Source organism: Penicillium longicatenatum (genome assembly GCF_028827895.1).
Source record: "Penicillium longicatenatum strain IBT 33135 chromosome Unknown contig_7_segment0_segment0, whole genome shotgun sequence".
Lineage (NCBI taxonomy): Eukaryota > Fungi > Ascomycota > Eurotiomycetes > Eurotiales > Aspergillaceae > Penicillium > Penicillium longicatenatum.
Window position 1 is genome coordinate 42,112 of NW_026643124.1, and position 22,481 is coordinate 64,592.

At 46.0% G+C, this 22,481-nt stretch overlaps 7 protein-coding genes across 7 annotated transcripts; 5 read left to right on the top strand and 2 right to left on the bottom strand.

Annotated features, from left to right (window-relative positions):
- Positions 1 to 1,306: 1,306 nt before the first annotated feature.
- On the top strand, positions 1,307 to 3,112 carry N7484_010298 (Major facilitator superfamily domain general substrate transporter; the record flags this gene model as incomplete). The annotated part of the gene is made up of 3 exons (XM_057120685.1): positions 1,307 to 1,526; positions 1,580 to 1,849; positions 1,908 to 3,112. 3 exons carry the CDS (start codon positions 1,307 to 1,309, stop codon positions 3,110 to 3,112), a joined length of 1,695 nt encoding a protein of 564 aa, XP_056966439.1.
- A 3,635-nt stretch (positions 3,113 to 6,747) lies between these two features.
- N7484_010299 (uncharacterized protein) lies at positions 6,748 to 7,131 on the bottom strand (the record flags this gene model as incomplete). Its single annotated transcript, XM_057120686.1, has 1 exon — positions 6,748 to 7,131. One exon carries the CDS (start codon positions 7,129 to 7,131, stop codon positions 6,748 to 6,750), a length of 384 nt encoding a protein of 127 aa, XP_056966440.1.
- A 1,543-nt stretch (positions 7,132 to 8,674) lies between these two features.
- N7484_010300 (Carboxylesterase type B) lies at positions 8,675 to 9,313 on the top strand (the record flags this gene model as incomplete). The annotated part of the gene is made up of 2 exons (XM_057120687.1): positions 8,675 to 8,884; positions 9,011 to 9,313. The coding sequence occupies 2 exons, from the start codon at positions 8,675 to 8,677 to the stop codon at positions 9,311 to 9,313; spliced, it is 513 nt and encodes a 170-aa protein (XP_056966441.1).
- An 807-nt stretch (positions 9,314 to 10,120) lies between these two features.
- N7484_010301 (uncharacterized protein) lies at positions 10,121 to 13,901 on the top strand (the record flags this gene model as incomplete). The annotated part of the gene is made up of 9 exons (XM_057120688.1): positions 10,121 to 10,544; positions 10,597 to 10,713; positions 10,784 to 10,867; positions 10,924 to 10,968; positions 11,028 to 11,121; positions 11,178 to 11,374; positions 11,476 to 11,737; positions 11,801 to 12,123; positions 12,787 to 13,901. 9 exons carry the CDS (start codon positions 10,121 to 10,123, stop codon positions 13,899 to 13,901), a joined length of 2,661 nt encoding a protein of 886 aa, XP_056966442.1.
- An 811-nt stretch (positions 13,902 to 14,712) lies between these two features.
- Positions 14,713 to 15,741, top strand: N7484_010302 (alpha/beta hydrolase; the record flags this gene model as incomplete). The annotated part of the gene is made up of 1 exon (XM_057120689.1): positions 14,713 to 15,741. One exon carries the CDS (start codon positions 14,713 to 14,715, stop codon positions 15,739 to 15,741), a length of 1,029 nt encoding a protein of 342 aa, XP_056966443.1.
- A 683-nt stretch (positions 15,742 to 16,424) lies between these two features.
- On the top strand, positions 16,425 to 17,365 carry N7484_010303 (bZIP transcription factor; the record flags this gene model as incomplete). Its single annotated transcript, XM_057120690.1, has 2 exons — positions 16,425 to 16,575; positions 16,629 to 17,365. 2 exons carry the CDS (start codon positions 16,425 to 16,427, stop codon positions 17,363 to 17,365), a joined length of 888 nt encoding a protein of 295 aa, XP_056966444.1.
- Positions 17,366 to 18,380: 1,015 nt separating this feature from the next.
- On the bottom strand, positions 18,381 to 19,488 carry N7484_010304 (putative short chain dehydrogenase/reductase; the record flags this gene model as incomplete). The annotated part of the gene is made up of 5 exons (XM_057120691.1): positions 18,381 to 18,657; positions 18,709 to 19,149; positions 19,204 to 19,269; positions 19,326 to 19,374; positions 19,437 to 19,488. The coding sequence occupies 5 exons, from the start codon at positions 19,486 to 19,488 to the stop codon at positions 18,381 to 18,383; spliced, it is 885 nt and encodes a 294-aa protein (XP_056966445.1).
- Between the last annotated feature and the right edge of the window lie 2,993 nt (positions 19,489 to 22,481).

Genomic DNA, 22,481 nt, shown 5'->3' on the forward strand with positions numbered 1-22,481 from the left:
TCCGAAGTCACTTATGGAGCCAATAATACCAAATTGTGGTGGCCGCATGGCTACGGTTCTTAGAAATTGTATGAAGTGTCAGTATCACTCTTTTGCGATGGAATGAGCTCACGGAAGCTGGTGGAATGTCTCGTTCTGAGAGCGGGGAATGTGCGGATTGGTGACAGCGCTATATACACTGGTACGGGACATGAGCAGGTGGTGGGGATTACGGGGGCTAAGGGAGAGTGACCCACCGTTGGGGTATCGTTACCTGGGACAATAGTCTTTTTTCAGCCCTTTTGTGAATTTGGCTGCGATGCAATCGAAGTTTCCAATTGTGTCGTGGCTATAGTACAATTTGGAAATAGAAGCGTTTCGCTGTAGAAGCATCTCACTGGGGGAAAGGACTGTGGTGTTACCTACTCAAGTGTTTTATGTTATACGAAAAAAGTGGCCTTGGAGTTTAGCATGTTTTGTGCAGAATAAGTTTACAACTTATACTTATACTTGTCTTAATAGGTGACTGATCCAATCCTGACTTCATGCCAATCAGGGGCCTTTCAGATCTAAAACCTGTTGAGGCGTCCACTCCAGGCCGAGAGTACAGTATCTATGCTCTAGGATTGATATCTCCCTCTCTCTTGCTAGCTGTCAAGCTCAATGCCTTCCCTTTGATTTCTATAATACCTCCATCTCTCACAATCCATAGTCAGTGGTTGGGTGAAATAAAAAAAATATTATATTACGAGAAGCCATGTAGGAAAGCCGTTACGAGCGTTCGTCGCCAACTCTCCGCTTAATATTATAGAAGTAGAGAATCTAGATGGTAAAACCTCGAAATAAAAATCACATGGCATTCTCCTGTCAATTCCTACTAGTTACGGCTCCACATCCGCAAGATCATCCTTTTTGCGGAGAGGATGTCCTGTGATGGGGGCCGAGGTCAATCCGAGGAAACAAAGGCGGAGTATTACCCTTTCAGTCGAGGAGTAGGCGGAGGGTGCCGAGTCATTTTCGGCGGATGGCGAGTTGCCGGGAAGCGATCGGCTTGGATCGCTCGCTTGGGGTAATTCCTATCCCCACTAAGGAGCCAAGGCAACTCTCGTGATTGGACCAACCTAATCCAAGAAATGTGTCCAGACCCATTTCAGCTAATGACATCTGAGGCATTCACAAAGTACCACTTCAGGCCCACAAAGGCAGAGAAAAGCAAGTCCCATGACCATAAGAACATATATCATGTCTACAGCCGTCTTTTCCCCGAAGAGTAGAGTCATTTTTTCGCGATTTACATCTATCGGCGTGGGAAACGCGACTTTTCAGCATGATTGCAAAACCTACACATCCAGACTCATTAGTTGAGAAAGAAGGTGACAACGATGTCATGCACCAGGAGCACAAGGAGAACGTCAACCTAGAAATTGTTCAGGGCTCATTGGCTTTGGAAATAGCCAGGCGGACCAATCCCCCGAGTCCGTGGAGTTTTCAAATGAGAAAGCTATATTTATTTCTGACTGTGGCATATCTCTGCTCAGCCTTGAACGGTATGCAAGAAATGCCTCAATGCCAATGAACAATGCATCATTAACTGATTTAGGATTTGATGGCTCCCTTATGGGTGCCTTGCTTCCCATAAACCAGTTTCGCGAAACCTTCGGCTCTGGGTTGGTCGGCTCTAAAGCTTCCTTGATTCAAGGGATGTACACTATTGGAGGCGTCTGCGCGCTGCCGTTTGTCGGCATTGTCCTAGATACTTGGGGTCGACGATGTGGCATGTTTGTTGGATCTTGCGCTGTCATTTTGGGTACCATTCTTGGTGGTACTGCCAACCATATGGATCAATTGCTAGCCAGCCGATTCTTGCTTGGTACGTGTCCCAGTCAGCATAATCCCTTTTGGATGGCGTTGCTAATAATATATTCTAGGTTGGGGATACTCCTTGGCCTCCTCTGCCGCACCTGCCTATGTCGTCGAGATGAGCCACCCTGAATACCGTGATATCCTGACTGGTTTATATAATTGCCAGTACTTCGTCGGCGCTATTGCCGCTGCTGGCGCTTGTCGTGGATGCCTGAGGTTCGAAAGTTCTCTCGCGTGGCGCATCCCAATCTGGTGTCAGTTAATTTCATCCAGCATTGTGGTGTCGACTGTTTGGTTTATACCCGAATCACCTCGCTGGCTCTACAGCCATGGACACCGCGAGAAAGCCTGGGATGTTATCATCAACTATCATGGCGAGGGCTCCCGGGAGAATGCCTATGTTCATCTACAGGTCCAAGAATATGAAGAGGCGATCAACCTTGAAGGATCAGATAAAAAGGCATGGGACTTTAGAGGCCTTGTTAACTCGAAGGCCGCGAGATGGCGTCTGTTATGTGTGGGTATCGCATCTTTTATGAGTCAGTGGGCCCAGGCTGGCGTCACGACCTACTATATTGGCGGGCTTTTAGCGACAGCTGGTATCACTGATACAACGCGAGTGCTAGACGTCAACCTTGGAAATACAGTCCTTTCTGCTGGTCTAGCCTATCTAGGAAGTTACTTGGGCCCAATGATCCGACGCAGACCTATGATGATTGGCGCGTCTATTGCTTGCAGTGTACGTAAGATTTCTCGCATGACTATTCTTTTATCGATGTTCTACGCTAACGTTTCGAATACGAAGATCTGCTTTGCGAGTTTAGCAGCCACAACCGGGGTGTACACAAAGACACTGGAAACAGGACCGGCCACTGCTTCTATTGTGTTTATTTTTTTGATTGGCGCTTGTTTTAGCTTTGGCTGGACTCCATTGCAAGCCATGTATGCCGTCGAATGTCTTTCATACGAGACTCGTGCAAAGGGAATGGCAATGTACTCTGTCTTCACCAATATTGCATTGCTGGTGAATCAGTTTGGAGTCGGAAATGCCATCGATGCCATTGGCTGGCACACATACATCATTTTGGCCGGCTGGAACATTGTCCAGGGAGTGATTATCTACTTCTTGGCGGTTGAAACAAACAATAGGACCCTCGAAGAGCTCTCTGAGATTTTTGATGCCCCTAATCCTCGGAAGAAGAGTACGGAAGTACAACAAGTCTTAATACCTGAGACTGAAAGCCAGGCGGTGCAAGTTTCAAGTGTATAGGTGATTTTACACAGCATTTTCTAGTTCTAGAGTCAGTCCAAGCATGGTGTGTGATTTGCTTGCCGCGAATATGCAACCAAAGTTATGTTATGCAAATGCTCAATGTTTTGGTTGTCGGGGATTATTACCGGCTATGCTCATTTCCATTGGACTTGATGAAGATTCATACTAGTTGAAGGAGCGTGATACCCGTCGAGACCAGATTTTGGAAGGCAGGATATCATTGTCCAGGTAAGAGCCTTAGGATGAATGGGTGCTTATCCATACCCTATCTAGCAACAATCACTCAAGTCTTCCGTGGAAACGATCATTCCACTCTCAAACAACAGCGCTCGCAAGAACCAATCGGAAGGGTCGAGTCAATCATCGCAAAAATCTATGCTGACTACACCAATTTACTGCGCATGAACTTCAGCATGAGGATGTCTCTAGAAAAAGAGAAAGATATTAGCGCTGAGCTCGAGCCCCACGTGCAGCGTCTAATATAAACAGCCCGGAAAGCTGAGGAACGGGCTTGGAAGCTTGAAGAACAGTCAACGTGTAACAGGTCTGGGTAGCTTCTCAAAACACGGAATCACTTCAATAGACCAAGGAGAACGTCGACGAAAGACCCTAAGTCTCTAAAACGTCTGCTCTTAGATGTGTATCGGCAAGTGTTATGTACAACGGTGGTGTCAAATAATTGAACGGTGGATGTCAGCTTGATCGGGACGATTCGGTTGGCTTTAGCGGAAGCATAGTTAAGCTAGGCTCATCAGCTCTCTCAATTCATCTCCCTGTGTTTAGTATACTCATTCAGTTCTTAATCTCATAGAATAAAACCACCTATACTCGACTCCGGATAGATTTAATCAACCCCTACAGGTCTTATGTAGGTCTAAGTGAAGTTACTAGAACACAATTGTTACAAAATGATATAAGTATTTGAGTACTCTAGATCGTCCTTTTTACCCTAACTCAATATTCCCCTCCTTCCCAGCCCCCCAAGCCAAAAATCCGCTAGCATTAAATACTCTCCTACTTTCCACGAAATTCTTCAAGTACTCAAAATCCCAACACCGTCTCGCAAATCCAGCTCCCAAGAATCCATGCTCTGTATCCACTGCCGGCTCAAGCGTACTATCAACTGAACAGGTAATTGATTGGGCAAGAAAATCAAAGCAGTGCGCCACATGCACAGAGCGGTTTCGGCCTAAGTCGAAGCGTTGAAGATCCGAGTCAAGTGCATCAGCATAATAGGCTCGCCGGAGGAGGTAGAGGCAATGTAGTTGGTGGAAGACAGAGGGTATTACCACAGAAGAGGCATTTGACTTTAAGCTTTTTGTTGTCGAGGGAATGAAGTAGCCCAGGCCATCTGTAAGCTCTGTCAGTACTGGTTCTTGCAGTGTGTGCTGAAATCTGGAGAGGCAAAAAGGAAATGAGGACGTACTAGGTATTAACGCATCCCAAGCAGGCTCTGAGATGTTGCCTCCTCGCGGGGCTATTGTCGAGAAAGGAGAAGGATACATGAATTCGCCTGCGATTCGGGGGAGGATGATTTGAGGTGCCATATGCATGTTCTCTAGAGTCTCGGATCCATCGTGCTCTATTCTGATGGGGTTGAATATGTAAATGGTGAGCAATCCCCCGGTCGTGAATGCGGCTATTAGAGAGGTGAGGAAGTAAAGAATTTGTGCAATCGTAATTTTTCGTTCGGTGGTTTTGGAAGTTAAGATCGAAGCTCCTCTTCTCCATTTAAGTCTTCGTTTCCGTTTAAAATGCTTTTGTATGTTTGTGATCTTTTTGCGCATATCGACATCTTATACGATAAATTTGGAGCAGAAAAGGATTTTTGAAAAGGCGAATCCGGGAGTCGAGCACGTAAAATCCGAAGAAAAAATGTCCATCTGAAGCTAGTCAGCTAGGCGTCACTTCTCAACGCTGACTAGAATGTCTTCAAAATGTCGAATCAGGCTCTACCAAAATTTCTAGTGGATCCCACTGGTCAGCGATCAGGCAGCCCCTACTTCGTCTTACATAAGGAGTGTGTTGTCACGAAAAATGTAGTATTTTTCTAAGGGATGCTCTCCTGAGAAGTAAAAACCAAACATCCATGGATGATTAACAAAGTCTCTACTGAATGACCGTTAGGTACCTAGGGATCCTGAATATGCATTTATACCTTCGCGCATTCATGGTTTTATTTGCGATCGCTTCCATTTCTCAAGATTCCTAAATCGCATGATCAATCAATGTGGGTTAGTATCAAACATTCTCTGCTTCAAGGGTTGGAAATATGGGATTTAAAAATAACAATACATGATAACCTTGCATGGACATCATGGATATAACGGTCCAGTTTGCCTCAGATAACTAGTGGGGCAGCCCCAAAAGCCATGGTGAATATGATGTTATACAGCCTTACAGAATGTGGTATCTCAAAAAACACGTTTTTATCTGCTTTGTTCGTCATTTAGTAGCTTCGTTACATGTTGGTTTGAGAAAAATCCAAATATTTCTTTATCATATCATGGCATTTGGTGTTATTACAAAACAGAGACATGGAATGCAAGTTGCAACCAAAAAATCCAAACTTGTCCTCTGACTCCTAAGAGGGGCTCTATATCACATAAAAGCCATAGAGCTATTAGCAAACTTCGTACGGTATATGTAAGAGCTCAGCTGAGGTGTATCTAGGCTACATTTATCGCAATGTTTGTTGTTGTTTTTTTTCTTTGGACTTAGGCCACTCGCTTCTGATTGAGTGACCTCATAGGGTAACGCTATGTGACGGTGACCTGCATATTCAGCTAAAGACGAAATGAGCTGCCAGTGCTGTGATATGTCTTGGATTAAGCCAACCTTGTTTCTTGACATTGAATATAATGTTGATCAGCGTTTGACTAGGATTTTAGCGCCTAAGATCTCCCGCTTTGCAGCTGGGAGGTGAGGGGGCTTAAGGTGTGCTACTATTATTGTAGTCCATCTGCAGGTAAGAGAGGGGTAAGACGCTTTAGGCTGGCTGATCACACTGATTAGGCTTCATACTGGTTGGACTTGAAAGTACTAACTATTTGATAATATCATGCATGGTAAACAAACCTTTATATTTATGGCACTCATTTCCTCGTGTTCTCGAGGAACCATCTCCAACAACGCTGAGTTCGCCAAGCCTTCGGTCTGCGGATTTAAAGTCATCCACCGTTTTTCAACAACTTATTTATCGTTGTGCTCCGCTTTGCAATAACACAAAAGCCTTCGCCACCAGTGATGCGCGCATACTTCATCCTCATTTCTTTCTTGGGCGCCATGGCATTGGCTGCACCCGCTCCAGTTAAGAGTGAGTATATCCCAAGATGTACATTCAAGGTTGAATAAATTCGTCTGACTATTGCTACCAAGCCGCCGCTACTATCTGGTCTGAAGAGCTGAAAAATGGTGATGAGAGTTTCGCTGTCGCCGATGGGTTTTAAAAGATCTTTCTGTAGTGGAGCCAGAATTTGTGACTAAGGTTCAATCTACACCATGGGTTCCGAGACCTTCTTTGATAATTACCTAATAAATTAGTAGTGGATCCGACTATGGACATATTCCTTCTACGTAGGTTCTCAAGTAATACGTAGATTGTCAAGTGAAACCTGCCTCGAACGCTTCTTCTATACCTTCTTGCTTATTCCTGTTGCGATCGACTCTTCCGGCAAGCCGACCAAAATCTCTTCTTCAGGTACATATCCCTCATCGACCACATACCCAATCCCATCTGGACAATGCATAAACCTCTTCAAACCAGTCTCATCCTCCGGCCTGTCGGGACGCTTGTAACAAGCCGTATGAGCTTTCGCCCAACTTTCTAGCTCTCCCCAATCCCTACACACTCTATTCTGGCCGACCCCACTAACAACCTCGACCCTTCTTTCCGTAGCTCTGGGAGTATCATCCGCATCACAGATAATCTGTCGTCTCAACGCGTCTAGACAATGCGCGATGTGGTGCCATGTTCTCGACTGTTCCTGGCCGTTTCGAAACTCGGAAAGACTCATGTAGATTATTTTCAGGCAATGTAAGTTGTGGAAGCCATGGAGAATGTAAATCCCTTTGTTGGCGTCCCAAGGAAAGCGTTGCGCTGTGCGGAGGCCGTGAGATATGGCGAAGGAGTCTGGGAGTGCAACAACACCATTGTCGATATTTATGGAGTGCCAGAGTGCGTCTGCAAGCGTAGTATTGGGAGAAGAGTAGTCAGTTAAGAGGACGTGTGGCTCTGTGTGGGTGAGGTGGAGTTCGGCATATTTTGATGGCGTTTGATGAGGTTTTTAGTCTGAGACGAAGAAGAAGAGAGTTATTATGTTGGCAGTGAGAGATAACAGTAGTATAGGAATCAGGATCAGAAATCGACGCCTGTAGGGTTTCGGGCTTTCGATGCCATTTGCAGCTGTGTCTGGATCTGGGCCAGTCTTGTCAATATTGTTGAGAAGACCAGCGCATTCTTCCTTATTCTCAGATGATGTTCTCATTGTAGATTAATTGAACAACCCTTTTGATAGATTTTAAGGGTTTGAAAACTAAAATACAGGATTTGAATCTTCTCCCTCGCCAAAAATCCTAGAACTCACCTAGACCACACATGTACACCCCCTGCATTCATGGCGCTCGCATGCAGCGGTTTCTCGCAAACCTTGCCCAAGAATATTGCAAATCAAACCGCCTGGATTTCCGCCCCTCTGAGATTGAATTTTAGCTGCGAGTCACTCAATCGAGCAAATATACCGAGCTTGAGGCAATACGTGGGCAGGGTGGAATTACTCCGTATTTGTACGGCCAACGGTTATCTTTCAGCTGATCAGTGATCTTTTTAGATAATAAAGTTGGATTTCGCTTTTTACCCAGACTTATTTGATTGTGTCATATTCTGTACCTCAATCTATTCGGTTTCATCAACCACGTTTCGCCATTCGAACTATATCAGCATCTACTATACCTAGTCGAACTCCAACCCAAGCGCATTCCAAGTTTTGGCGCAAAGCGACCAGCGATGACATACCATCGCGCTCTCGTCCCTGTCAACGACCGCCCAGGGTTAATATTCATGACATCAATATTCATCGTGATAGGGACGTCCGCAGCACTACTCCGCTTCTACTCTAGACGACTCACGAAACCCCCCCTAGGACCTGATGACTGGTTTGCTCTGACTTCCCTTGTGGGTCCACTCTTCATTCTCCATTCTCGGATCGAAACCACACACCAAAGCCTCCAACTGTGATAAACTAATGTCTAAGTGAACAGTTCTTTGTCCTTGTTTCTCAACGGAATCTTTCTCGCGGGTGTAATTCAAGGCGCAATAACCGGTCACTCCATAGTTCGAAACAATTGGCCCCAACCTAGCGCGCTCGAAGTTCTGGTCCAGAAATACAAATTTGCTTTCCAAACAACAGAGAAGATCGCTTTTGGGCTGATCAAAATTTCCATCTTATTCCTCTGGAAGCGGATGCTAAGTCCCATCCGCTCTTTCCAGCTATTGTGCTGGATCATGATTGGGATCGTTGCTGCTTGGAGTATATCTTTCTTTTTCGCAACCTTGTTTCAATGCGGGACACATTGGGATTGGAATTGGGCGCCAATCGGATTTTTCCTGACGGAGTGTACGGGTACGCTCAATATGTTGACAGTATTCTGTGGGACGGACGTGCTGACGGATTTTGTGATTATGCTTATGCCTGTGCCGATCATTTGGGGGTTGCAGATGTCGGCCAAGAAGAAGATTGGGGTCACGAGTGTGTTCATGGTTGGAATATTGTATGTGCTTTCTGTTCTCCTCTTGTGGAAAGCTCCTGTGGGGATGCTGAACACTAAAATTGATATCTTACAGCACGATCGGTGCAGGAATCGCAAGACATATATCTATCTCGTGACATCCTACAGGATAATCCTGATTTCATTGCCGGTTTCACGCTGTTTATCCTTTGGTCGGAGATGGAGGTCAATGTGGCGATGATTGTCTGTTGCATGCCGGTCTTTGGACCTGTTCTTGGCCAATGGCGCGAAACGTTGTACCATCATTATGGTCACTCAGAGGAAGGCGAGTTCGGTCTCCTTCGACATTCGGCCTCGGCGTCGACGAAAGAGGGGGAGACACACCTCACCACTCTCAGCACTTTCGGCGGCTCCGATGCACACCATGAACAGGGCGGTTACGAAGCAAGATTGGACGATCCATATCGGTAAAGCTGGGAAATGGAGTTTGGTTAGCCAAAGGTGGCCTTGAAATTTTGTTTATATGAATCAAACCAAATCATGGAATAAAGAGATCCAGGTCCGGAGTGATAGTCATTTTATTTCCATATTACTAAATAAGCAAAATCTTGGCAGCCATCTTCGTCTGGGCTGCAATTTTGTGAGCATTATGTCCTTGGAAAGATGGGGGCTTGTGTGCGAAACCAAGTATTTTTGCTTAGTAACATGAAAATTTCATGGTGGCCCTCGGCTTATCCGTTTGTGTCAATTGCAAACCGGCATAAAGGCTCAATGACGCGCAAACGGTGAATTTGATGTGGGGTCTATGGTGATTCGGTTCTTTGGGGTGTTTTGCGGGGTGCCTCGGAAGGAGAAAAACTTATCTGTTTCCTTAAGAAGAGGTCAGCTGATTACCCAAGAAATACCAGTGATGTTATACAGTAGAAGGAGCAAAGAAGTAATTAGGAAAATACCTTCGTGGGCTCCAGTGAAAAATACATGAAAGATAAACTTTTGTCCATAACAATACCATACGGCAAACAAGGCAAACGAGGCGTATATAAGCAAACGTAGTCAGTAAATGCACCCATCCATGAACGGGCGATCATCCACCCGTGGTGCCCGTGGTGCCCGTGCCCCGGTGGACCCCCGCCCCTGGCAGTACAAAGGGCGTATTTGATGATCCCCTGATAGCCCAACTTGTATCTCCATCTCTTAAACAGTCTTCTCTTTCTCATCTACCTCGAGACTTTTAAGGGACTTAAATTTGGAATCACTGACAAAATCACTCTAGCCAATATGGCTAACCGCCTCGTTGCCTCCGTGGTCGCTGTACTCTTGGCAATCGGTGCAATCTATTACCAGAACCTTTTGGATACATTTTATCCAAGTCCCAACTTGAAGGTAGTGGACTCCCTGCGAGATGTCACGTATCTCGGCAGTCTTTCGCCCGCCGGAGTTGAACATTTCCAGAACATTTTCTACGCAGAGGCACCCACGGGGCCTCGGCGTTTTGCAGCACCAGCTCCAACAAAACCGGAGAAAGGGTCTCTTATTGATGCCACGCATTCTAGTGCCTGGTGTCCGCAAGGCACGGGTGATATCCTTCCATTCACAAGTGTTGTGGCCAACATCAGCGAAGACTGCCTGAGCTTGAGAATTGCCAGACCAGCGGGAACGCAGAAAATTGCCAAGCTCCCAGTTGTTGTTTGGATTCATGGGGGCGAGTTTACCGTTTGGGAGCACGTGAGCTCACGAATCTGACGAGTATACAGGTGGTCATGCTCTAGGTTCCGCTTCTGATATTCTTTACGAGCCTGACGGCTTGGTTAAATTGGCTGCTGTTGATGGGCTGCCGCTGGTGTATGTTGGCATCAATTACCGTCTGGGCCGTAAGCCATTTTCCAGGGGCTCCTGTAGTTTCCCCCTGATGCGTTGTAACAATTGCTTATTCTTACACAGTATTCGGATTTGCAACCAGTGACGCATTGATTGCGACGAAAGACACAAATGCAGGACTTCGGGATCAGCGTACTGCTTTGGAGTGTACGTATCTAGAGCTGCATGATCTCACATTCCAGGGCTGAAAATACAACAAACAGGGGTTCGTGATAATATTGAGTCATTCGGCGGTGATCCCAACAGAGGTACACTCAACTACTGTTTCCCGGAATCGCGCATCGAGATGCTAACAGACTGTATCTAGTGACTGTCATCGGACAAAGCGTGGGAGCTAGCGATATTGGTCTGCAGCTAACAGCCTTTGGCGGTGACCAAGATGTCCCATTCCAGCAAGCAGTGTAAGTGAGTCGAGACTTGAGACTCTTCGATACTGACTACTGACCCACGGCTTTAGCATGATGTCAGGTGGTCCAGGGTTGAACTTCAACAGCCATGCAACCCTGCTTGCGAGTCGCATGGCTGCCATTTCACAACAAGTGGGATGTGGTAGCGGTGAAAGTTTGGAGACACTAGGGTGTATTCGGGATATCCCATTCGAGCGGTTAACCAACCTATCGGTCACTGCATCTCGAGCCGCCCACCCACCTTTCGGTGAAGCCTATTTTACCCCACGATTGACAATGACTTCATTCAAGATAGACCCTCGCAGTTGACACGTGCAAGCAGGTTCACCAAGGGAATACCGATGATAGCATCCTGGGTCACGAACGACGGTGCTTGGTACGCACTGCCGACCACTGCGACTGATAATGAGGTTCTAGGCAGTTTCAGCTCATGGCTGCACAAACTTTCCGAATCCACAAAAGAGAAGCTCCTGAACCTGTATCCTCTGGACGACTTCAAGCACATGATCGAGTCAGAGCACGAGGGCCAAGTATCCCCGCAGTATTATCGTGCTGCACAGATGAACCGCGACATCTGGTTCACTTGTCCGGTTCTTGACTTTACGTGGCAGTATGTCAAAAATGGGGGTGTGGAAGCCTCTAATGTGTGACTGTACGAATTTAACGAGACCAGATACACACCAGTCTTTGATACAATGGTTGTCTCGATGTGGGGCGTTGCTCATCTTAGCGATATTCCTTACCTATTCTACAATGACCATCTAAGAGCCGGTGCAGATAACTCTGATCCACAACTTGCGCTGGCCCGGAATTTCAGCCGGACAATCATTCAGTTTGCGTATGGCACCCCTCAAGGGGCGGACAATAGACTTGAGTCGTGGCTGCCTGCCTTCCCAAATAAATCACCAGAATCTTCCACAAGCGATATGCCTGGAATTGTTACAGTGCAGCTGTTTGGTGGTCCTCATGGCTCAAAATGCACTACATCTAGCGAAGGTACCGGGGTTGAAACAGAAGACCTGACAGATGCAGAGAAAGCTCTTCATTGGGAAAGGCTATTCGATCGCTGTGCATTTCTCACTGGGCCTCAGTTTAGAGAGGAAGCGGGGATATGATCAATGTGACTTATTAAAGTTCCTCTTGTGATACTAGGGCAGTTCGTGACCATCTTTTGAATGAGGAGTGACTGAAAGCCTTCTAAAGAAAAGTCTAAAGATCAGACTAAGCATAATTCATTTGTTTCTATCCTACATAAGAATCTAAATGGTCCAATTTATGGCTCTCCTCCACCACGGCTAATCCGCCTGATCCACTCCCCGATTGGGGTACCCCTCGATCGTCCGGCTGGAGCTGTTGTATTGCGCAGCCCATTTATTGATCTTCCAAAAATTGCGGCAGGTATGCTTAATCGCGAAGTTAGGCATCCAGGGCGCGCCGTTGCCGCGCGAACACTCGGGGCGGGGTATATGCACCAACGGCGCCACAACGCCGTGGCACATGATGCTCTGTCTGATTAGTATACAGAAAGTAGCTGAATGGGAGGAGTCGAGCTGGTGGGATACCTGTCTTCTCTTGCACACAAACACAGCAGTGGCTTTTTAACAGTCATGAGGGAGGTTTCTTCCTACTTCGAACCTCTGGGGCGCTAGATATTTCCAGACTTCGCGTTGCCTGTAAACGCCTTCTTCAATCTCACACTGCGATCTCTTTTTGCCCGCGTTGATGACAAATTGGTCCAAGTTGTGCTGGACGACAACACAATCCCATTCACCGAGCATGCGGATACTTCCAATCAAGATCCGATTTTGGCTGCGCGGGATTTGTGCGCGATTGATCCCAAAGCAGCATTCCCTTTGGGATTACCCCCTTTGTGGTTTACCTTGGTCAGTGGACCTATTAGTCAAAATGTTCTTATAATTCGGCTGTCCCATGCTCAATATGATGATATTTGTCAACATACGATTGTCCCGGATTTGTGCCTTTCGTACCGGGACGCGAAAGAAACGGTTGTCTCGACTGATTTTGCTCCCTTTTCACGAAGCCTGGATCGAGAGCAAACATCCGAGGGACTCGCCTATTGGAGATACTTGTTGGGTGAATCAACGATCACCAATTTGCCACGGAAAACCCCGCAAGCGGTCTCAGAAGATGTCATTTTACGATGCTCGAGCAAGGTGGTGATCCAGAATGCCCCCGATGAGATCACAATGGCTAGCGTCATCAAAGCTGCGTTGGCAAATGTCTTGCGACAAGCGACTGGAGATCGCACCATTTTATTCGCCCAAATGGTCAATTTTCGAGGCATTGACGTGCCAGGTATATACCGCACTTTCGGGCCAAGTTTCAACAGAGTGCCTGTTTGTCTAGAATTCGCTCAGTTGAAGACGGTCCTTGATCTGCTCCAGGCTATACAAGACCAACATACTGGTGGCATTCCGTTTGAGACCATTGAATGGGATCACATCGTGTCCAACAGTACCAGCTGGCCTCTGGGGGCTCGACCCCAATCTTTGGTTATTCATCAGGATGTTCCAGTGGATGTGAACCTTCGGATGAGAAGTGACCTTCGATGTCAGATTGCCGATTATGTTCCCATTGAGCCCACCGATGATTCTATTGAGCTTTACTCTGAAGCGTCGGATAATTCTGTGGAACTAACGCTGGTATCCTCCAGCCATTTCATTCGTAAGGGTGAGATGGAAATACTATTGGAGAGACTTTGTGAATCTCTGAATACATTCACTGCCAATCCTGATCATTTACTAGATATTTAAAGACGGCATTCGATGTTTGTACACTGATTTTGATATTGATGCTTATGATAGCTTTCCCATTTCTAATTATAGCTACTTGGTAAAGGGGATAGGATTTATGTTAATTTAGTGTGTATAACTTTCCTCCTATATCAAATTTCGTTCAATTCTACTACCTTCTCTACTGCCTTTTCTTATATTTTTCTAACCTAGAGGAGTAAGTCCATATGCAACTATCGAAGACTAGACACTATGGCAGCCTCTGATAAAAGTTACCTATTTGATGATTGTCATTCACAGATACACTAATTTGTGTTTCATTCTTTCCATTCCAAATTATTGGTGCCTGTTCCAAAAGCTAGGGAGAATCATGAAAATTCAGGTTTTTTAGACGGCTTAGGTCGGGAAGGTCCGGAGCAGTCGATCGCCTTGACGCTAAGAAATGATCGTCATGCGGGGAACCCACTTTTTTTATAATTGACGAGGGTAAGCAACATACATTAGTGCCAGACCGAGCTCTCTACACAGTGAGCCTCTAATATTATTGGGAGATATTCTCGCAATACATTCTTGGTTGATCCTTGGCAGCGACAAAGACCACGACTCCTCAGGCGGTTCGCCGGCTTAGACCCCATCCTACCATTTAGTGACCAACAAAACTCGTTATTGTCCGGGCATCGGAATTAGGTCTTGGCAGGATGACAGTAATGCGAGGCGCTATTGCCACTCGTGTCAATTATAAAGTCTGACATGACGGCCGTGGAAAAGCAATTACATTTATAATTCTATTCCGAGCTCGTGTACTCGTGACGAAACAACCGGAAAACTCATCATGAACACGATGACACGCAGTCTCACGGCGCTGTCCATGGCCGCTTCCGCAATGGCGCAGAATATGTCGTACGGAGCCGAAAACTTCTACCGCAGCAATAACGTGACTATTCAGCCGGTTAGCTTCCCGAGTCAGTATCAGATGACTGTAGCGGGTAACCTCTTCTTTCTCAAGGACCTCGATTGCAGCGCTGGCTGTCCAGCCATTGTCATCGGTCACCCAATGGGTGCCGTGAAAGAACAAAGCGCGAATCTTTATGCCACAAAGTTAGCCGAACAGGGGTTCGTCACGGTCTCAGTCGACCTTCCCTTCTGGGGCTCCAGCGAGGGTGAGCCGCGCAATGGAGTGTCACCCGATCTCTACTCTGAGGCGTTTAGCGCTGCAGTTGATTATCTCGGCACTCAGAGCTCCGTCGATCGCGAGCGGATTGGCGGCCTCGGTATCTGTGGCAGCGGTTCTTTCATAATCAGCGCGGCAAAGCTCGACCCGCGCCTTAAGGCCATCGCCACGTCGAGCATGTACAATATGGGAGCATTGTCCCGCCATGGGCTACAAAATTCTCAAAGCGTCGGCCAACTAAAGGAAATAGTCGCAGAGGCGGCTCAACAGCGCTGGACTGAAGTCGATAGTGGCGATATCCAGTACACGAGTGGCGTTCAAAATCATCTCACGACGAATTCTACAGCGGTCCAGCGTGAATTTTACGATTATTATCGCACCAAGCGTGGCGAATTCACGCCTGTTGGCTCTATACCGGAGCTCACTACCCACCCCACACTCTCCACATTCACCAAATTTGTGAATTTCTACCCGTTTAGCGGTATCGAGACGATCTCACCTCGACCAATGCTGTTTATTTCGGGCGACCAGGCACACTCCCGCGAATTCAGTGAAGATGCCTATTCGCGTGCTAGCGAGCCGAAGGAGCTTTTCTGGGTGCCAGGTGCAGGCCACGTTGACCTCTATGATCGCACTGAGCTTATTCCATTCCAAAAGCTCACTGACTTCTTCCGCCAAGGTCTTCTTTGAAGGGAGCCATTGTCGTCACAAAGTAGCGGTAACGGGTTCGCATCCGACTAATAATAGTCTGGTCCCCTTCCCTGAGTAGGAAACAGGGTCTTGGCGCTGGAACTTCGAGGGGCTGGGGAGGTGCATCTGGTCGGTCCAAGAAGCGAATTGAGACCTACATGTATTTTGTGTTTCCCTAGTAGATAGGTGCTAATACTTTACCTTACGTATAGCAATGAGACAGATTTATTTTCATGTCTGTCAAATGAAGTCAAATCCCTAATCTCTGTCATTCTCGCAAGTTCGGCGGTTGCCTTGCCTAATCCTGCCATGGGCATTTTCCATAGGAATTCGGAACAAAATGATGGGCCAATCAAGCATGGGACTTTTGCTTACATTGGTTCAGACATGGATCCACATCCCGGAAATGAACTTGCTTTCTGAACCCCACTCTCGACCAATTGGCGCAAGCACCCAAAACTTTGGCAAAAGGCTTCTGCCAGTCAATCAGTTTAGGGGCTAGTTATTCAAAGTCCTGATCAATTAGTCAGACGGAAATTTCGAGCTCCGAATTTAACTAACTTTTAGTGAAAGCGCTGGTTAGCGTCATGCGTCGCCGACCCCGCCCGCTCTTTATTAACCACCTACTTGACGAATTTATTGCATTGCGGTTTGTCATCACATCACTTAAGATACCAATCGAAATGGCAGAATCCTCGTCAGAAATGCAGATCATTCCGCTGGCAAAAATGCCTCAACAAGCCGGCCTTAGGAAAGCCCGAGATGATTGGACCGGTATTATAAATCGAAAAGAGCGAAGAAAGCTACAGAACCGACTCAATCAGCGACGGTACCGTGTGTATATCGGTTCAACCAGGATATGAATAACGGTAGCTAAAGTGAGATAGGGTCAAGAAGACAAGACAATCAAGCAGGGTCACAGGCCGTCGTCGAAGCTAGAGCCTCCTCAAGCCCTCTCTGCTCGCCGTATAACTCCAGCATGCCTCCACTTATATCCCAGGCGGATCGACGCGACGTTTTTGAATGCGCACATGCACCACCACATGCCTTGAAATTCCGCGACTGGTTTGAAAAAGAGGCGTACCAAAGCTATATCGATGGCTCACCAAACAGAGACCATTTGATTGGTCTTAGTCGACTCAATGTCCATCGAGCCATCAACGAGAATATTGATTCAATTGGAATGACGACCGCATGGATGCAAAGCGATGATTCGATATCGATCTTCAATCTGAAACAACCCAGCTTTTCGGTCGAGAAGATTCCATTTTGCTTACGTCCCACCTTCGTGCAGTTGCATATTCCCCACCATCCTTGGTTAGACTTTTTCCCATTCCCGAGCATGCGTGACCGCATGATTCTTGCTGGTGACTCTTTCGATGACGATGACTTGTGTCATGATCTCATGGCATTTTGGGATACCAGAAATACCGCTGCCACATTACTTGTGTGGGGAGATTCGTGGGAAGCATCAAATTGGGAAGTTACAGAAGGGTTTGCACTCAAATGGAAATGGTTGCTCCGTGGATCCCCTGAGCTACTAATTTCAACAAATCGTTGGAGAAAGTTGAGAGGGGAAAAGCCCCTCATCTGGAAAAATATTCTGTCTGATGCACAGAAGTGACAATTATCTTGAATTTCCTTTTTCTTTTGTCGGATGAATATTGTTCATTAAAATGGATTCTGCTGCCTGGTCAGTTGAACTGACGTATGCAATGTGAAATAGTAGAATCGATTAGAAGGCCCACCTGAATAGTTTGCATACATAGGAAGCTTGAGCCAGGGACTTCACACGCTTTCCAACGAAAGCTCTTGGGATCAGATGACTGGTTTTCGCTGGGGCGTTGCAGCAAGGCCAAGAAATCGCGAAGTACTTTATGAGCAAGACCATGGACCTATATCGTCAGTCTCGGTTGATCGATTTGCCTTAATTCTGACAATGGTCATCGCAAATTGGCCAATCGGACTTTAGCCGTTGTACATTCAGTCGAAAGGCTTTTCTGCTTTCACCCTCCACGCTTGGTGTAATATTAACTCTTTTACCCAAGAAAGGAAGCTCCAAAACTATCGCCATTCCTGCATTTCCCTAAAGGTGGTCAATTTTTTTCTTTTCATTTTCTTGCTCAGTGTTGGGACAGTCGCTATTCCGATTTTCAAGCTGTCCGATATTCTGCCCGCCGCTGGGAACCCACTGTCATACTCCGCGAAACCAATCATGTCTATCGATTTCATGCAATAGCACAATATCCACACCCAGTCATGTAGCATATGTACGAAGAAGAGCCTTCAGATTACGCTTATCTTGAAGCTGACGGCTATGAGAACTCGTTGCGCTTTGTGAGGCCGGCTTTATATCTGGTTGTTAAGCGGCGATCGAGAAATTGGAATGATTTAAGTATGAGCAAATACCTTGATGCATTCTACCCTTCAATTCACGGAAAATATGAATAATATGCATTGCTAGTGGGCCAATCATTCTTATGTACTTGGACCTCTGTGCTACATCTGAGTTGTTCAGTGTATCACCCTCTCTTGTTTCTTCATGGCGTTTCAGATAAGAAACTACACTATCTTCGCGGGAATTGGAATTTATACAAGGAGTGATCTTTCTTTTGTCTTGTATAATGAGGGCTCTTAGACTAGACAAAAAGGCCCATTTCAACGGGGGCCGCCTTGACTTGGTCTTCCTGAATACTCTCAAGCAGAAGGTTACCCTGATAGTCTTCAAGTCCAAGATCCATGTATCCCTCCAGTGACCACTTCTTGCCTGAGATGAAGTAAGAACGTCCGTTGATACTGCTGTCATTAAGTATGTGCAGAAGACATTGACTTGCATCGGAAGTTTCGGCGAACTGAACACCTACACTAGTGATATGCGCAAAGTCCTCCTCCGAGAGGATATTTGTCTTGACATACCTGACTATGTTAGTTTCAGGTACGTGTATATCACAAGTGTAGATTCCTTACCAGGGTGATATGACGTTCACGCGGCTCCCATAAAAATGAGTAGTCCTTCGCAGTGAATGCATTATTCCTCGCATCGCCCATTTTGTGGCGCAGTATTGAGGAGCTCGAGGGCAATCAAGGAATGCTGCTCCTGAACCGATCAAAACCAAGCAGGTGTCTTCCTGTGAGGATGACGGCCGTTGGCCATTCTGCTTGATAAAGTAATGCGAGGCAAGCTTCGAGGTATATAGCGTCCCGATAAGATTGACATTGATAGTAGCAAGATCGGGCTTTTCGGGCTGTTTGCCATCGCCTGCATATGCAAAGACCTCATCCTGGCGGTAAATCCCAGCATTCGCGACGACAAAAGATATCTTACCAGTGGAAGAAAAAGACGTTGCCTCTTCAAACAGACGGACTTGATCATCCCAGTTGGTAGTATCACACTCGATGAATTTAGTGCTTCATAATGCTTAGTGAAAGGGAAAGTGCTCATTGAATCGCAGGAACACATACCCTGTAAGCTCATCTTCGAGACTTCGCCCCCTTAGAACATCAAGGTCCGCGATCACCACTAACGCTCTGTATTATGATGAGTGATTGTAAGCCACAATGAGATTTCTTTGTTATTGTATTACCCTGCTGCGATAAGAGCACGCACGTATGCCTCTCCCAGGCCACTTGCGCCTATATGGTTCGATTAAGTTCAGCCCTTAGCGTGGCCCGAGGGACTATGAGGAAACACTCACCGCCAGTGACAACAGTTGTCTTGTTTTGCAGACTCTTCATACTTATGTCCATGTTGTTCTTGACAGTAGAAGCTTGGCCTCTCGAAGAAATGATGATATGAAGAAAGTTAAATCAAAAGAAAAATGATTGACTCTACAGGAGACAGGTTTTATGAGCAGTAGTTTCAGCTATCTCGTGGTATATAGTCGTTATGTGGAGACGATAACGCGCTAATGCAAGTCGCTTATACTAAGATTTGGGGCTTACATGAAATACGGGACTAGACCCACTAGCAGACCTCGATATTACGCGGTGGGTAGCTAATCACGTTATTGGCGTCCACTAGTGGGTTGCGCACTGCCTCAAACCTCACTTGTCACTACCTGAATTGGACTTCCGCACGACCTAGTATAACCCGGACCCGACCTAGACTAGGTTAGGTCTGGGTTTACGATTAGGCACCCTTGGAAGAAAGATAAGGGCTAACTGGTTCCTAGGATAAAGCCACAAGGAGTAGATCACCTATTACTAAGCTAGAATTTGCCACCTAGGCACGTACACCAAATAATCAGCAAGTGAATTAGTTAATTGTTGGAAATCACATAAGCAGCCATTGATGCTGGCTGATTAGGCATGAAGCGCTTAGACGGAAGAATAACTCGAGGAAGACTTAGGGAGAAAATCTCGTAAGGCTAGGCGGAAAGAGGAGATTGATAGTATTGAGGCAGAAATGCTCCCTCTTGAACAGGAAAAACAGGCGATTCATATACGAATCGAGTTGGGCACAGGGTCTATGCATCAATAGCTAGCTCCATACCTAAGAAATAATGTATCTAAAGTTCTCTTTATACATAATAGGGGTATACCTAAGGAGTAGGCCCCGGCAGCACCAGCGAACCACCCAATACCCGCTGCCTGTTGCCCAGGAACGACCTGCCTTACCTCTAGATAATTCTTACTGAGTTTTGAGCCCAGCCTGTTTAGCAACTTGACCTCGAAGCTACCAAATACCAAGTTTTAAGTTTTAGGAAAACCCTCAAGATAGTACAGGTATTATCCTATATTCCAGAAATAGAGATATCACCGAATGATCCTAAGTAAAGCCGAGGATATAACATCTTAGGATCTTTTAATGTTTTTTTTTTGGGTGCGTCACTAATATACAGGCATGACGGTCCGCGAGAGCACGCAAGATGGACCAAGATCGTACAAGGAACCGCACCAAATCCTTCAGTGCAGTCAATAAAAGAATTTGGGTTATTAAGTCGGTGTGCCAGCAATTCCAGGCAGTTCACAACTTCTCGCCTGTTCGCGCAACTGTTGCCATTACTCACGGTACTCACCAACAATCAGGATGCCTTTCCTTTTGAGGAAGATCTTACTAGAGCGCCTCAACTGGTTAATTCAGGAGATTCAAGTAGTGCTGGGGCTACCCGTATCCTTCACGCCGATGGTATACAAAATGTCGCTGTCAAGATTACTCTTTCTGTAAGATATCTTTTGTGTTGATCTTCAGTTGACTGTGTGTGTGCAAGGCTTCGTTTTACACAAATAAATCATGCCATCAGGCTTGTGCTCAGCAACTTTCCTCCCTAGTAGAGGGACCGTGGAGATTGAAATCGCTTTCAATTCTTTTGATCAGAGGAGAGCCATGTTGAGCGAGAGTGGTGATTTGGTGGGATTCTCTCCAAATGCAGAGAATATTTTGATCATTTCCTAATTAACAATTCGGAATGGTCGGCATAATATTTCCGGGAAATTATAATGACCTGCTACATTTACCACAAACTTGTTCAGGAGCACGTCTTCAATGTCTACAACTGCGAAGATAATCTCTTACCTAGCGGGTAGTCGCCCAGCCACGAGCTTGCCGCTGGGTTCAATAATCGTTGCCAGTGTGCCGCCATCCTCGAAGCCGTCTTTGTCGTGCTGGGTCAACATCCATGCCCGGCCTACGGGGTACGCAACTTTCAGTCTTCATCTTGTTTGCTTGCAAGACAATTGGCAACCATAGATAGCCTGTGTCATGTCAATCCCTGCTCCGTATGTATTAGAGTTTGGGGGCCGGTCAGCTGAAATACAGAGAATTGAAGGAGCACTTACTTCTTCATTGTTCCATATAAGCAGAGGACCAAGTAAAGTAGACAGATACTGGATAGCTTTTTGATCTCTTTTCATTCACATCGCCAATGTTGTTGACAGGATAAGGAACAAGCCTGATTTATTTGCAACACTTTTATGGAGAACATTGGTACGAAACACGCTAAGAAGTGGTGCAGCTTCTTTGTTCATCAAATACAATATGAAGATATCTTATGTATGCTTCGAGGGCCTACTCGTCTTCTCATGCCATGGTTGTACAAGGTAGAATTCGCTTTTGACTTGAGTGGAGAATGACTGACGCAATTAGTCAGTTCAACCTCTTATCTAGTGATAATTTGAAAGTGAAAGGTCTACTGAAGGGAATTTGGTCTTTATCAAACATTTATACGTCGGCAAGGCCAAAGCCTCAATAGGGCCGTCGTAGTTGAGAAAGTAGTGTCACCGACGAAAATCTACTTGATGGCATTTTCTAGACGACCCTGATATACTCTATTGATGAGTCTGATGTACACAGCGGATTTGATCGTAGAAGCATCAGATTCATTTCAAATAAATGATCAGAGGTTTGACTATGGCACAGACCCGTAGATTGTGGTACATATAAAAATATAATATCAACAAAGTCTCTAATCCTGCAGATTTCCCGACTAGTAAGACATTATACTCTACGAACGTAAATAAGGAATGAGCGTATCAAAATGATTTGTGATGTGTGGTATGGAGAGGAAGAAGTCTATTGTAGGTAAGTTGAAAACAAGGAATGTGAGTGTCTGGTCAGTCTCCTGGCCTAACAGATTCGATGGTCACCACAGACTATACAAATTTGTTCATTGGAGGCCAAGCTCTATCCGAGAATTTTGATTTATTTGCCGACCAGATTCAAAAATATCACTTCGATCTACGCCTTTCTTTTTAGCAATCGATATGTACAGTACTTGTTGAATACATAAGATGTATTGTAT